Source organism: Coregonus clupeaformis, chromosome 8, assembly GCF_020615455.1.
Source record: "Coregonus clupeaformis isolate EN_2021a chromosome 8, ASM2061545v1, whole genome shotgun sequence".
In the NCBI taxonomy this organism is placed as follows: domain Eukaryota; kingdom Metazoa; phylum Chordata; class Actinopteri; order Salmoniformes; family Salmonidae; genus Coregonus; species Coregonus clupeaformis.
This window is the reverse complement of record NC_059199.1, coordinates 15,166,347-15,183,218: the sequence shown is the minus strand read 5'-3', so window position 1 is coordinate 15,183,218 and position 16,872 is coordinate 15,166,347. Positions and strand designations below refer to the sequence as shown.

Here is a 16,872-nt window from a genome sequence, read left to right as displayed (position 1 = left end):
AAAACACCAAAACATCACTCCAATATATCATTGCAGATGACACACATACACAACTTTGTAAAATCACATGACAGATACTAACTAGTGTTCAACAATTTCAAACCTTGCAATAATAAGAGATGATACATGAAAATTCAGAATTTGATCCATCGCAATCGCACATAAAATCTTTACTCTGGATTGATGAATATCCATGAAAGAATTAAGCAACACAGACAAACGCAAGTGATGTATCTCACAATTTCAACTTGATCCACACCATCCATGTCCATGACCACATAATCAAATTACAATTATTCATTTCCTATTCTACATTATCTATTTGCTTGAAGCCTATTTCTCACCAGCCACGGACATCAGCAAATAACACATTCTGTACTCTACTTAACAAAGTCCAAGAACACAATTTCCATCTCTCACTCTCTTTTCTCTAATGTACCTATTGTCAACTCTGTTACATAACTGGATATCATTTTTCCAGGTGCCCACAGTGTAATCACTGGGATAATACCTTGCGAAGTCCTGTTAGATGAGTTAGAAGCTTGATGCCATTCTGTATAAAGGGGTTTGACACAAATGTACATGTCCATTCATTACTCCTATCCTTTCATTTTTATACATGACAATCACACATTCTGCCTTACAACATACTTTATGCCCATTTCTTCCTCTGAAGAAATACTATTGATTTCACTTTCTTTGAATGCTACTATCACATCACAGTGGTGGATGAAATGAAAGCCTCTGCTTCAGTCCTCATTGATTTCTGTCCAAAGAAAGCTTGATGAAGTGAAGCTCAATAGCGTCCCATTTGACTAAAATAGAACCATAATTGACAGTGTCCCCAATACCAAAAAATTTACTCTTATCATCTGTATATTCTTAGCAGTATTCTCAGTGAAACCGAATAAGCAGATCCAACCTCTTTCAATCTCTCTCCTGTACACACCACAAACTCAATAGCTATCCCCTCGCTCTCCTCAACCAATGTGTTATCCCATTGTCCCAAGTTTTATTTTATGCTGATTATATACAGTACCAGTCAAAGGTTTGGACACACCTACTCAAGTGCAAAGCTGTCATCAAGGCAAAGGGTGGCTATTTGAAGAATCTCAAATATAAAGTATATTTTGATTTGATTAACACTTTTTGGTTACTACATGATTCCATATGTGTTATTTAATAGTTTTGATGTCTTCACTATTATTCTACAATATAAAAAATAGTAAAAATAAAGAAAAACCCTTAAATGAGTAGGTGTGTCCAAACTTTTGACTGGTACTGTATATGGTCCTTACTACTATTCATCTGAATATTTTGGAGTTACTTTCTGGTCTTGTTATGAAGATAAGTGGCCATCATGTTTGTTTGCCTCTAGCGTCTCCAGCTCCAGTCGGTGTGGTACACAGATCTGTAGCTCGGCTGCTGCTGGCCCCCCAGGGGCCTTCCGTTTCCATGACTGGCCCCACAGTGCCCGATATTGGCCTCCGTCAGGGACCTCTGGGGCTGCAACTGTCTGGGCAGGGACCTGTAGCCAGCTGGACCGGAGGGGGCTGAGGCCGTGCTCTTGGTTGGGGACAGGAACGGAGGCATAACTCTGCTGTAACTCTGGCTCTGACCCTGGCTCTGGGTCTGGCATCCCTCAGTCATAGGAGGATCGTAGGACACCCTAGACTTCCACTCGGCAGGGGGCTCGGGGAGCAGCTTGCGCTGGGCAGCCAAGCACACGTTGAAGGCGATGGCCTGCTGGAGGTTCTGGAAGGCGAAGGCCTCGTCGACCAGGCCCATGGGGTGGCGGGCTGCGGCCTCCCAGGGGGTAGGAGGCTTGTGACTCCTGTCCAGCCAGGACATCTGCCTCCCCGGGGGTGCTGGAGCAGACGAGGCCCGGGGTTTGTATGAGAGGGAAGGGGACCCAGATGATGACCGGAGACCCAGCGATAGTGCTCTGGCGGCGGGCGGGGATAGAGAGTAGCTCCTGCCAAATGCCTGGAAAAGAGACATTCAGACATGTTTACTTCAGACAGGGGCTGATTTTTAAGCACTTGTCTGACTATCCTTCCAGCAAAAAACAAATCACAGTGGAACTTGGAAAATGGCTTAGACATACATGAGTTTGAGAGCATCCTTTGAGCATTTAATACCCACATATAATCCAGGATTCTCTTCACTCTCTCACAGAAGCAGTCATGTGTAACTGTAAAACTTCATGTTAGGTCATGTTTCAAGTAATATTTTTAATATGGTAAATTATTATTTATGAAGAATCGAACTAAATCAATGAGATCATTCATTTCTGAACACCCTTCTCACCAATAGTTATGTTATAAATCATTTGTTTGTGTTCTCTTAGTAAATGGCTAAAAAAAACGGCACAGTCCTACATCATGTGAGGAGTATTTTGGTAACCAGAATCATGATATATTAGGAGTTGACATTCACGCTGCTATCACACTGTACAAAGGCCTGCTCTCAATTCTCAAAACAACTCTTGATGTTCTAAAGGAAGACAACTCTACCACAATCAGGATCAAACTTGATAGAGTAGATTCCTATTCAAGAAGCTACAATCTTAGAAGAAAAGGAGAACCATTTGAAGAACCCTTTTTGGTTCCAGGTAAAACTATTTTGGTTTCCATGTAGAGCCCTTTCTACAGAGGGTTCTACATGGAACCCAAAAGGGTTCTGCCTGGAACCAAAAAGGGTTCTACCTGGAACCAGGAAGGGTTTTCCTATGGGAACAGCTGAAGAACCCTTTTGGAACCCTTTTTTCTAAGAGTGTACTTTTCCATTTTGTGTTGTCACAATTCCAACACTTGCTCGACTTTTGATTTCTCGCAACAATTGGTTTATGAGTGTGTTTCCAACCACATTTATCTTATATAAATTGGATCTGACTGGCTTTGTGGATTACCAGCATCACTTTCAAGGCAAATCTCATCAAGGGCCATTATCTTGTCCTTCTCATTGTATCAAAGAACAGGTCCCTTTTAAGTCCCCATTAGGATGCCTGCACAGGCGGAGGAAATGTGTGTGTCGATTGGGCAATGCTGGCAGAATCTCTTGTATGTTCATAATAGTCTTCCTGTAACTTAAACCGCTCCGAAGGGAGTGTGCTGCCATCTGGTGAATAAGTGTAAGAACAGCCAATAATATCAGCTCAGATAGAATGTTGTGAATCATTGGACAGCGTGCAAGGGAGGGAAGTCAATTGCAGCAAAATGAAATGGAATTGTACATTTCATTGTGGGCGGAAATTCAATGACTAACTTGTTTAGTGAGTCAAGATATCCGGTAAGCTGTAAGAGTCCAATAATTGTCTTTGCGATCTAGCTGTCACTATTTTGACTGGGACACATATGAATGTGCTTAAATAGATTAGTAGACAATGTAGCTACATTAGGTCATGTTTTATTCAATAATTATGTTAAAGAGGATATGTACACGTGAAAGGATATTGCCTTTATTGCATTTGGTTTATTTGTTTATCGGGATATACAGTAGGAGATTTTGAAAATGATAATCTATGGAAAATGTCCCCCTGTTGTCGCATATTCTATTTGACTTCCTATTTTTTCCATTGCTAAACCATAGCTCAAGCTTACTGCATTTAATAATGTATAGAAAATGAAAATTAACAGATAGACGGTTGTTAAATGTGGGTGGAGTATGAATAAGTGTGAAATCTAATGTTAATCCAAGTGCTTTGTCAAGTTTGACAGGAATCAAGTCAACCAAACCTGCACTTTAAACCACCTCCGAAAGGTAAGGGAGATACATGGTGATGCACAATGGAATTGGCCTTCACACCGTATGATATCCCAGGACAGGCCATGTACAGTTGTAGGATCTTAATTTGATCAACCTTTTGTAGGATGACTTTTCTGCAATGCAGGAAATGTAAAACGTGTGGTGTATTTGAGGATTAAAAAGGATTTTGAAGTTTGTAATTTCCATTTGAAATTTCAGACTTCATTTTCCCTTACGAAAAATTGATCAACCCCTACAAAAATTGCCATTAATTATAGTCCACATAATAATTAACATTTCCTGTTGCTGCAGGATTATTTTCCTGCTGTAGCAAACTGCCTCAAATTCAGATCCTACATCTGTGGGTCTTTGGAGTGGACGTCCCAGATGGCATGTTTGTCAGAGGTTTTTGTGTTTTCAGACAGATGTTCGACTCGCTCCGCATACGGTGCATCAGTGTTATGGGTCAGATTATCAAGATTTATGCATTTCAATCCCCTACTGCCGCTTAAAATAGCCTCTGACAATGATAGAAGGAAAGGCATGAACTAATTGCTGATTTCCAGCCACAGCAGGGAATGCTTGGGTGTCTGCCTGGGATTGGAGGGGGTGACACTAGGGGGAAGGTCAAATTTAGATGGGCACCATTGAGTCTGGCTCTACCACACCATTGGGGAGTCCACCTAGCATTAGCCTTTTAATGATGTCATGGCAGCTGGGTCCATTGGAAAGGGTGTCTGCTGGGCTGGCGTGACAGTGCTACTGTACACAGGGATTTTATATTTTCTGTGTTTTTCACTTGGTTCCTATGTCACTGGTTTGTAAGCAAGCGCAATCTATTAAATCTGTTGACAAACAGTTTTGGGGTCTTCTCTCATTCAGTTTACCAGGAAACACAACATGTTGTGCATCAATCAATGTTTTTCCATTCATTCTGCAACTGTCCCATTCCTTAGCTATAAGCCTGCCATGGTTTAGTCTTTATTCCGACTTAAAGCCTTTCCCATAACACATAAAGGATTTTACAGTTATTCAAATTAAAAGGTACAACCAAGAAGAATACCTAAATAAAATCTATGTGAGATTAAGAAGCAGGTGTAGCCAACAGGCCAGGATAGGACCCTTCTAGTCAGGTCATTTAAGTGGGGATGATCAAATTCCCTCCCGATATAGCCTGTGCCTGCGGTGTGCACCGAATTGATATTAAAACTCCCACTCAACAGATGACATCCCCTTGACAACCTCTCTGACATGGCTCCCAAAACGACATGATGATGCAAGACGGATGGGTAAACATTTACACTGTAGGTCAGAGCTTGCTCATTCTCCAATCTTATCCAATGAGGTTGTCCAAGCTGGAAATTCCCTTCTGTCACCATGCTTTCAGGGATGGGAATGTGCTTTTTGAGCACTTTCCTCGATTCTAGAGTTCGGGTGAGGAACATATCATATTTCTAAGCAGGGGCAGCTGGCTTGTAACAAGGCTTTTATAGACTGTGAGCAGTGAGCTATTATTGGACAGTGGTAGGCTCTCCACCATTTTGAATGTACGATACTTAACCACAGATGGTGCTAATAGTGGTAGCTAGCTACCTCCACTCTATCAGCACAAAAGCATGTTGGGTATGCCAATAAACATGTCAGTTGTTTAGAAGGTGAAATGGAGTACCTGCAACTTTTTTTCTCCTCTATTCTAGTTCACATTATGTTCTCAAACTCCCTTCAGGCTGTGATTATTGAACGTATTATTTGTATTTCGCTATGACTGAAAATAGTATAAGATGTCCTACTGTTTAAAAAATCTGAACCAAAAATCCATTGGCGTTCATATTTGAGTTAGGAAGTAGCAAAATAATGAATGTGGGTGTTTGTAATTTTTCTGCAGAAAATATGGTGCAGTGGTAAGGTGGGAACAGAGTTGTGCCAAGCATAAAGAAGGTGTAGAGGAAAAGGAAAGAGTAGCAGAATGGGATCTGAAAATGCATGCAGAAGAGACCAACCAAGGAAATGCAAATGTAACGATAAAAGGCATTTTAATGGCACTGACATGAATCTTACAGAGAGTGCACTATGAAAAAGAAACACAAAAGAAAATGAAAAAGACATAACATACAGAACGAAAGAAAGCAACTCTATAACAAATGGATACCTTTAAAATGACAGGGTGGTTAATCCAAACTCACCTTTTTTACTGTAACTGTGCTTATTTCAATATCCCTTTTATAATGTTAGTTTTTTGGCGTAAAAAACTAAGAAGTAAGAGTAAGAAAAGACAGAATAGCTAGAGGTCTAGTGAGTGACTGCCATTCATGTTGGTGAAATACAAGCCCACTAATCCTCCCAACCCAACAGCTTTCACTCACGCACATACATCATCTGTGACATGGAAAAGTTTACATTTAGGGACCTAACATGACGCAGTAACTGGTAAAATGAATCCAAAACCATTCAAGTAGGGTCTTTTGGAAGACACTGAATGAAATTGTACAAGATCTACATCTTACTTTCGTGCAAGTACATTCCACCTCCAAGAGATGGGGCCCTAACAAAAAAATATTATATTGTATACTTGTATGTATACTTCAATTTATGAAATACAAAACATTCCCTTTTTGCAATGCAATTCATGAATGCTTGGTAAATGAAGTAGCCATGTTTCCTATTCACTATTGCATATGAAAATGATATCCAACTAATCTAAATAATGTCACTGTACTTACTAAACATATGTCAAATAAAGCCAGACAGCTCTCAAACCTGACCCTAAATATATTTCCACTGACCACTCATGGTCTCCCTTACCATGTCGAGAGCTTGGGACTATAAGGTTTAGTTATTGACATAGCCTCATTCTGTTCAATGTTATCTACCTATATAGTACTCTAAATACCCCAATTCATGTTGTTAAGTTCAAAAGAATACTAGATAAAAATTGCTGACACCATTCAAACCAATGAGGGTTTGGAACTGTAAAGCCAATTATCTCAGAATCCTCTTTTTGCAGATAGAACCTTATCGCCCCAAGCTCTCGATGTCTTAAACCTCTTAGTTGCTACAAATAATTTTTTTCTCAGATCATTCAGTCTTGTCCTTTTGTCATCAAGGTCAATTTTGACAAATTATTGCACATCTTGACAGCTAACAAATACACTGTTGATATTGCAGAAGATCTTATCAAACTTGTCACTGGCTCACAAACCACCTTATTACTCAGAAGATCCAACCTTTTCTTAAATTCCCTTTCAAGCTTCTCTCATTTCCAATTTTAACTTTCTCAGCAATATACGTTCACCTGTTCCTCTGAATTCTTGCTGGCTATTATCCTCGCTCACATTCTGGCAATGCCTGCTCACAGGCTCCAATGAATCAAGACTGATTCACGTCATAAGTCCATTGAAAGCATTTAGTTGATTTCCTGAAAAACTATATTTTACCCTTTTTTGGCTTAGATAATTAAGATATACCAATATAATATATTTCATTTTCAATGTATTGTGCGTTGCAATATTGCAAAGAAACTAACATTGAAAAGCTTTGCTTGTAAAACCAAGATGCTATATAGTTGTATACATGTAAAGAGTGAATGCATAGCAGGTGGAAAACTACATTCAAACTTTATATCTTAAAGGCCCAGTGCAGTCAAAAACGTGATTTTTCTGTGTTTTATATATATATTTCCACAGTATGAGGTTGGAATAATACCGTTGAATTGTGAAATGCCATTTTAGTGTAAGAGCTGTTTGAAAAGACCACCTGAAATTTCAGCCTGTTTTGGTGGGATGGAGTTTTGGCCTGCCTGGCAACATCACCAGGCAGTAAAAGTTAATAGACCAATAACAAAGAGTTTTCAAACCTCTCTGCCAATAACAGCTAGTTTTCAGGTTACGTAAACCTCCCATTAGGCTCGTCCAATTAGGCCCCTCACTTAGACCACTCCCAGACAGTCCTAGCAAAAGTCTTGCTTGAGAAATAGCTCTTTGCTAAGAAGCAATTTGTTTGTTTTTGACCATTTTGATTTAAAACAATCACAGTAAGGTACTTAATTGTTACCCAGAAATGATTTGATATTGAGATCAAAACGGCTGCATCGGGCCTTTTTTAAATTCTAGCGTTTTTCATTGTGCCATTTATTTAAAAAGATATGTTGGCTATAAAATGTTGAGAAAAGGCATCTTAAAAGCTTTCTATTAATATATTGCATTTATATGAATGTACTGTGCATGTATATGTTGTAACTAGATCTAATGTTGTTTTAAGCAAAGATCACTTAATCATGCTTTCAGAATCATTCTTTCTCCGCAGCTGCTGGCTTCCACACCTGGGCTGAACTCTTTTTGGCCATGAACCTGGGCTTTGGAGCTGTGCTGCCCCCAGAGATGGACTCAGACTTTGCCGCTATGGGAAAGCTGGGCACCACATAGGTACTGGGAGGTAGTGGCTGGTAGGGGGCTTGGGGTGCCACTTGGTAGGGGGGGCTATGGGCTGGCTGATAAGGACCTTGGGGGGTCTGTTGGTAAGAAGGGTTTGGAGCTTGGTGCTGGGGATGGGGTTGATAAGGGGCTGGAGGGGGTTGTTGGTAAGGGGGATTATATGGATGTTGGTAAGAACCGGCAGGAACCTGCTGGTAGGGATTGTTAGATGGCTGGTAAGCATTAGGTGAGGCTTGGGGGTAGGGACTATCATGCATGGGTGGTTGAGGGGGAATCCCGTAGAGCTGCTGGTGCTGCTGTGGATAGGGAGCATTCCTTGGTCCAGCCGGCTGGACAGGAACAGCTTGCTCATATTTTATTGGTGGGTTTTGGTTTGGAGGGACTGGGGCAGGAGCTGGGGCAGGCTTTGGTGCAGCTGCCTTGGCAGCCTCCACTGCTGGGCCGTAAGTAAAGAGGGAGGCATTGAGCTGATAAGGCTGATGTTTCATGACATCTATAACAGCAAGGGGTTTGCAGGCAGGTTTGCCTTTCCCTTTCTTGGCTTTGGCTGCAGGGCTAGATGGAGGGGGTTGCTTAATGGCCCCTGGTGGGTAGGAAGGAGACTGTATGGGGTTGTAATTCGATGTAGGGGGAGCTCTGCAATTGGGTGAATATTTCCATGAATGTGGTACGGAGGGAGAGGGCGACGTGGGCCTTGCCTTGTTTGCCTGCACAGTGGCTGCCTGGGCTTGCTGAGCTGCCTGTGCAGTGGCTGCCAGCACAGTGTCCGAATCCACAACATACTTCTCCATACGAGACTGCCTCTTGGCAAACAAATCGGCTCCTTTCCCCCTAACAGCCGGCATCGACAAAGCCGAGCCCATTCCTCCTGCTGGTGACAAAACGCTGGCCATTGGATTGATGATGGGTGACGAGGACCTTTCGCCAAGTGTGTAAGAGTTATTTCGCTGTGGGGGAGGTGGGGGAGTAGAACGGGGAGCACTTTGTGGAGCATTCCAAGGTTTTGGAGAAGGTTGACACACTCTGTCCATTCGGGTCTGAGTATTCACTGGGGCTTGCTGTGGTTGTGGGGCCCAGGTACTTGTGTGTGTCTGAGGCTGTGCCTGAGCTGGGGGCCATGCATTCATAGATGGCTGTAGGGATGCCTGCTGTGGATGTGGCTGTTGCCAGTTTTGCTGGGGTGGGGATTGGGTTGAAGGTGGTTGGACCCAAGGTGGCTGTGGCCGGGCCTGATTCTGATCTGGGGCCCAGGCATTCATGGGTGGCTGTGCTTGCTCTTGAGGTTGCTGGGCCCAGGGAGGCTGGACCTGAGCCTGAGCAGGTGCTGGGGCCCATGCATTCATAGGGGGTTGGGGCTGAGCTGGATGTTGGGGTTGGGCTGGTTGGGCCCAAGGTGGCTGTTGTGGCTGGGCCTGGCTCTGTGGTGTTGTCCATGCATTCATTGGAGGCTGAGGTGATGACATCCAAGGTGGCTGAGGTTGGGCCTGGGTTTGGGCCTGGGGCCAAGCCTGTTGTGGAGACTGAGGCTGAGGTTGTTGAGCCCAAGGTGGCTGGGGCTGTTGCTGTGCTTGTTCTTGAGGTTGAGCCCAAGGTGCCTGGGGCTGTTGCTGTTCTTGAGGTTGAACCCATTGGGGTTGTGACTGGGCAGGTGCTGGAGCCCAAGAATTCATGGGTGGCTGAGGCTGAGGCTGAGGAGGAGGTGGTTGGGGAGTCACCCAAGGGAGCTGTGGTGGGGACTGACTTGGAGCTGGAGCCTGCTGGTTCATTTCAGCAGGTGGCCAAGTACTCACGAGTGGCTGCTGTGAAGCCTGTGTCAGTGACGGAGCCCAGGAACTCACTTGAGGCTCGGGTTGCGAATGAGGCTGAGTTGGAGAAGGACCATTTCCTCCCCAGGCTGGCGCTTGTTGGGGCTGCTGCTGCTGTGCCTGGGACACTGGGGGACTATATCTGTGTTTGTCTGGAGAGGGGGGCTTGGCAGGAACAGTAGCTTCCTGGGGTTCAAGAGGGGGGGAGGGCTCTGGGGCCAGATCTGGAGCAGGGGCGGACTCGGTCTCGGGGGCTGCAGCAGGTGCAGGGACGCTATTTTCAGTATGCAGTGGCAACTCCTGCTTGGCCAGCTCAGGCTGAGGGGACCAGGGCGGAGAGTTGGGGTTAATGATGGGCTTGGGAGCGACTGGTGGAGGCATCTTATGCTTGACCCTTGGTGACTGGAGGAAGTTGCAAGCCTCAGCTCCCAAGCTAAGGTAGTCCTCTTCCGTGCATGACTCGAAATCCAACTTCTTGTCACTCCTGTTGAGGAGATTTAGAAGCTCGGGGTTGGGTGACACTTTGGGTGCTTGTTTGAAATTGAACATTGGCTTGCCCTTGAACCTGTTCCTTGTGTCCTGCAAGATCCCAGACTTGATTGCCGGCGTCGAAATGCGCTCGTCACGTGAGGCAATCTGCTCCCCCTGACCCATCGTCTCTTGGTTGTTCCCAGTCACAGGGGGAGAAAACAGGGCGGACATCCGGTTTTGTAATGAGAAGGGTTGGGCAGTTCGATTGCTCATGGAACTCTGCATTTCATTGGTTTGGTGGTTGGCTACGCCATTCATGTTAGACGAGTACTGCTGAATGTGCTGCTGTTGTTGGTACTCTTGCTGCTGGTGGTACTGCTGCTGCTGTTGTTGATGATATTGTTGTTGCTGCTGGTATTGCTGCTGCTCGTACTGTTGTTGCTGCTGGTATTGCTGCTGTTGCTGCTCGTAGTACTGCTGCTCTTGGTACTTTTGATACTGTTGCTGTTGCTGCTGCTTTTGGTGCACACTAAAGTCCATATAGGCCTGGCTCTCTGTGGTGGCCTGCATGTACGAGCGCTCCTCCATCTGCTGGTAGGCTGCATGCTTCTGCACCTCCCGTACCCCCTCCACGGGAATCCCCTGGCGCCTCATCTCCTCATGTTCGCCTGCGATCTCGTCCATGCGCTGGCGGCGCTGAGCGAACATTGTGCCCCCCTTGCCTGTGGTGTTGGGCAGTTGCTCCATCTCCTCTCTGGAGTTGAGCTTGCGCTCGATCTCGAGTAGTCCTGTGTCCCAGTCGAAGGTTAGCACTCTGCCACCGCCCTGGGCATTGGTGATGAAGTCCTCCTCGAGCTCTGATCCGCTGGAGGTGGCTACAAGGGTGAATTCGATCGCTCTGGCGTCTTTTTTGTCGTAGTCTTCTTCGTCGTCGCTGTCGTCGTCCTCGTACTCTGGTTCGCTCTCACCGGTGCCGTAGCTGACGAGTGTGTACTTCTTGGCCCTCTGTCGATGCCTCTTGAACATCAACACCCCCTTGTTGTTGGGGTTGGGAGCTTCAGCATTCAGAAGGATAGCAATGCGCTTACATTTAGACTTAGCCTCCTTCACCTGCTTGTCTGACAGGCTCTCACTGCGCCTGAGCCCTGCGAGAGGGAGAGGAAAAGAGAGGGTAGAGGGAGAGAGAAGAGGGATATTTCAAATGGTTGCTTTTTGTTGTCTAGTTCATTTAATTGCATATTATGGGTAATAATAGCTTGGGTAGAACTGAAACCACCACAAATCATTCAATTTGGATGCACATGCATCGTAAAAATATCATGCATTCTTAAAACATGTAAAATATTATAAATTAATCCCTTCCTATCTGAGCTCCAAAAGTATTGGGATGGTGACACATTTTTTGTTGTTTTGGCTCTGTACTCAAGCACTTCGAATTTAATTTGAGGGCATTTTCATCCATATCGGGTGAACCATTTAGAAATTACAGCACTTTTTGTACAGAGTCCCACTATTTTAGTTGACCAAAAGTATTGGGACAAATTCACATGTGTATTAAAGTAGTAAAAAGTTTAGTATTTTTGGTTGTGTTTTGGTTGTGTTTCAGATTATTTTGTGCCCAATAGAAATGAATGCTAAATAATGTATTGTGTCATTTTGGAGTCACTTTATTGTAAATAAGAATGGAATATGTTTCTAAACACTTCTACATTAATGTGGATGCTATGGTGATTACGGCTAATACTGAATGAATCATGAATAATGAGTGAGAAAATTAGACACACAAATATCATACGTCCCCTGTTATTGTAATGGTGAGAGGTTAGCATGTCTTGGGTATGATATTTATGCTTCTGTAACTTTCTCACTCATCATTATTCATGATGCATTCAGGATTATCTGTAATCGTGGTAGAATCCACATTTATGTAGAAGTGATTAGAAACATATTCTATTCTTATTTACAAAAAAAGTGACTCCAGAATTACACAATACATTATTTCCCATTCATTTCTGTTGTCCACAAAATCATCTGAAACACAACCAAAATAAACAGCAAATGCATCCAACAAATGTGTAGAGTCACAAGATTGATGAAATCATTGCGTGCTAGGAATATGGGACCAAATACTTAACATTCTACTACTTTAATACACATATACGTGAATTTGTCCCAATACTTTTGGTCCCCTAAAATGGGGGGACTACAGTATGTACAAAAAGTGCTGTAATTTCTTAACGGTTCACCCGATATGGATGAAAATACCCTCAAATTAAATAGTCATTGTATCATTTTAAAAAAAAGTGCTGGAGTACAGAGCCAAAACAACAACAAAAATTGTCACTTTCCCAATACATTTGGAGCTCACTGTATTTTATCTGCAGTTTGAATTACTTTGATTCATTACTTTTCCGTTGTTTGATTTATGTTTGCCACACAAAGTTGCACTGTTGTCAGATACCAGTACTGCAACCACATTTTCTCAAGTTTATGATAATCTTGAATACATCTTAACACTGAACATCCACCCTAATGGCATTGTGAAAACATATCTAAATACATTAACGCAACCACTCACTAGTCACTTTCACTGATATTTCACTTTCACTTTATATAAACAATTACTCTTTAAATGGCAGACATGCCAAATGGCAAAAATGTTGACAAACTGCAAACTCAAATCATGTTATTAGTTACTTAAAGGCAGCATAAGCTAAATATCAATGCAGACAATTTGACTCAGCCCATTATATTGAAATATTTCAATCAAAAACGAATTTGTAAAACTCCCTCAAATGACAAATGCAATCAATAACCTATAAATTGATATTTTCATAGACATCATTCACTCAACACTTTCCTGGTCCTAATCTTATAATTGGTCTTCAAAGCCCTTTACCTCAGTGCCAAGATTTGTAATTATTTTGCACTATGGCCTATTTATTTCCTTACCTCCATAACTTGCTACATTTGCACACACTGTATATATATTTTCTGTTGTATTTTGGACTTTATGTTTTGTTTACCCCATATGTAACTCTGTGTTGTTGTTTTTATCGCACTGCTTTGCTTTATCTTGGCCAGGTCGCAGTTGTAAATGAGAACTTGTTCTCAACTGGCTTACCTGGTTATATAAAGGTTAAATAAATAAAATAAAAATATATATATATAAATCACAGATTTGATCATTCAATCTACACAATCTCTATTCAATTAACATGCAAAGCAATTACCTAATTCTCTGACCCATGCCTAATATACTCCTCGTTTGTTTCCCGATAATACATGATATTAACACAGCTGTGACAGCCTATTCAACGGGTGGCCCAATTAGTTTGAGCCAATGGCAGAGCATAGAAAATATTTAAATTAGCCTGTGGGACAGAAGTGCGTTCACCAGCACCCAAGCACCTTTCCCCCTTTTCTGTAAATCCACTCACGGATCTGTCAACTAAACCCGAGGCGACGACAGGCATGTCCACACACTCTTTAACGGCCCCAACCATACACACACATACACAAACACAAAGCGGTGATTTATAAAAGAAACCATCCTTACATTTTTATTTCCCCCAGTAGACTAACCTCAAGGTGGAGGAAGACGGGGAGTAGTGAGCGAAGCTCTCTTTTAAGGCGCAGGCTAAGACATGCAGTTTTAAAGGATCGGGTAACGGGGCAGTGCAGCATATGCTGGTGTCCGTCAAAGAGCACTTCTGCAGGCATCATCAACGCGCTGGGGTTTGATTTATGTCCCCCTGCACGGCTCAATGTAATGCCCTATCTATCTCTGGAAGACACATCCTCATCAGGCCCCTATTCAAAGCTAGAGGAAAACATTTGATAGGGCATTTTTTAAATGTATATATTTTTTATGAGAATTGTTTCTTCTCTATCTATCTATCTATCTATCTATCTATCTATCTATCTATCTATCTATCTATCTATCTATCTATCTATCTATCTATCTATCTATCTTATCTATCTTATCTATCTTATCTATCTTATCTATCTATCTCCTGATACAGTATATTGCCACAATCCTGCCTTCAGTGATCTTGGATACTACAAACTGGACACTACTAGTATAATTTAGGCTTCAATCCAAACAAACCCTTCCCAAGTAAGAGAGATCATCTACTATTTTGGGGGGCACATTTTAGTGTGCACCAGAGCACCGGGCTAAGGAATGCACACATGCCACCCAGAGTTACATTAACAAATGCAGTTCACAGCATTGCTATCTCAGTCTGCTATTAAGGTCTGAGTCAGTGCACCCTATAAGACAATACTAATTTAACACTCATACACACACAAAGGATGACTAGTGGCAGTGAGATAAGTGTAAGGGAAAGGTATGGGGTACTCACTGGCGTGCTTCGCCCGGTGCTTGTTGGGTTTCTCAAGGTCCTTCTCTGAATCAGAGTCTCGCTCCTCTGCCGGCTCCGCCCCCTCTGCGGGCATTCCAAAGGAGACGGTGAAGGAGGTGGGAGCTCCCTGGCTTTTCCCTCCTCCTTCCTTCCCGGGGGCTCCACCAACACCTCCACTGGCCCCATAAGCGCCCATCCCCTCTACCAGGCGAGGAGAGCCCCTCCCGGCTGCTGGGTGCTGTAGGGTGACCTCCACCTGGCCTAGCAGAGAGGGGGAGCTCAGCACCACTCCATGCTGACCCAGGGGCTCCCTAGCTGGGCCAGGGACGTAGAGAGAGTGGGTGGTGGTGTGAAGGAGGGCCTCGTTCTTGAGGGCCTCTCTCGCCTGAATCTCCCCCTCTATTCCAAGAGCACTCCCCAGGGAGGTGCAGACAGGATCCTCCAGGGTGTGTTCGGCGAGGGACAACTGTAGCTCCACCATTGCCCCCGGGGAGAAACTTCCCCCATGGGGTCCCGCTCGACCTTTGTCCCCTCTTCCTCTGGGGAACTGGCACTCCTCAGGCGCGGGTACGTAGAGCTGGGTGCGGACCAGGTGGATCCCTCCGGGGGCCTCCGTGTCGCTCTCCGTCACCCCATAATAGGCCTCGTCCTGGGAATCGGCGATGTAGAGCTCCCTGGGTGGTTGGGACCTGCCAGGGGACAGGATGCGAAGGGAGGACTCCCTTGTGCCAAAGTAGGTCTCCTCTGAATGAAAATCCTTGGGAGATAGGGTGCGCCATCTGTATGAAGAGGAGGGGGGGCGGGGGGAGTGAAGAGCATAACACATCATACAATAGTTCAATGAAAATTGTTAGTACTTAGCAAAGTGATGAAACTGTGCATACTGTGTTTATATGTCTGTTATCTGGGGACTGGCATAGAACATCTAATAACAAAACTATAGTGTTTCTGGATTTCCAATATGCAATATCTTTGAATATTGTGCTGCGCACCAGAGCACTTGCCCTTTGTGTTAACTAAAGCCATCTCATCAACCGCTGGCCCTCAAGTGGCCACCTTAATCAAGCAAACTCAATCTCCGTCCCTCATGTTAAATGACTGGAGTGAAGCACTGAAGTGGAAAGTAATCACATTTCAATTGGGCCCCACTTAATTTCCCCTTTCAGCGTCATAGAGGAAAACAGAATGTCATTCTGTGACCACAGTTATTGCATTGGAGTCAATTGGAGCCCAGCAACCAAAGGGAAGAGGATGAGAGATATGTTCAAAGTTGCATAATCTCGGCACTCAGAACCAAATCTTGAGTGTGAGCTGGTCTGTGTTTCTTCTATCACCAGAGACTTGAAGTGGCATGGTTAAAGTCCTACAATTGGCTAAGAAGCTTTGCCACCATATTGCTTTTCACCCATCGAGTCTGTTGACGTCAGAGTGCTATGCATGATGGGGAAATAAGACGGGTAGCCACTTTAGAGTAACAAGATCCACTTTCAAAGGGACTGTGTGCCCGCCGGGTGACCTAAATGATGCCTTACATATGGGCATTGGCACCAATATCCCATGGCACACGGTGTGTGATGCCCGCTGAGTAACTGTTTAACAGCTGCTTGTTGAGCGGGCAGCTGGTTCGTCAGCAGCCAAGCTACTCAAAGGTCAACACACTTGCCAATAAAGCCACTCTATCTGTCCGTCTGCTTACCATATTCCAGGCCACGCAACTGTGTACAAGGGCAGGTCATGTTGTCTAAAGGCAAATACACTGGTGCTTGTTGTGTTGAACCATGCTTTGTAGTTCATGGCCCAGTTAATCAGACCAATGCAGCAGTAGGTTTTGAGAGAATTGAGTTGGGGATGGTTAAACCTTGATAAACCGGTAGCACCCAGGGTTGGGGTGTATTTGAATTAAAGTCAATTCAAGAAGTCAACTGAATTCAGTAATTGAAAAAAGGGCATATCACTTTCTGAATTGACTGCCTTCAATTCAAATTTACCCCAATCCTGGTAGCACCCCGAGGTTGAGATGATGTGCACACCCTGACTTCTCCCATCAAAAAT

The 16,872-nt window shown here is 43.9% G+C and overlaps 1 protein-coding gene across 2 annotated transcripts in view; it reads right to left on the bottom strand.

Annotated features, from left to right (window-relative positions):
• Positions 1 to 1,234: 1,234 nt before the first annotated feature.
• The window catches only part of LOC121571188 (synaptopodin-2), a 40,886-nt gene continuing 25,248 nt past the window's right edge, over positions 1,235 to 16,872 (bottom strand). The window contains exons 3-5 of one of the 2 annotated variants that reach the window (XM_045221812.1): positions 14,821 to 15,599; positions 8,876 to 11,598; positions 1,235 to 1,986 (exon numbers count right to left, since the gene is read on the bottom strand). In XM_045221812.1, coding sequence (XP_045077747.1) covers positions 1,375 to 1,986; positions 8,876 to 11,598; positions 14,821 to 15,599 — 4,114 coding nt within the window. In that variant the 3' untranslated portion in view covers positions 1,235 to 1,374. Of the gene's footprint in view, positions 1,987 to 7,747; positions 11,599 to 14,820; positions 15,600 to 16,872 lie in introns of those variants that run through there. The other variant, XM_041882539.2, reaches the window with a different exon arrangement.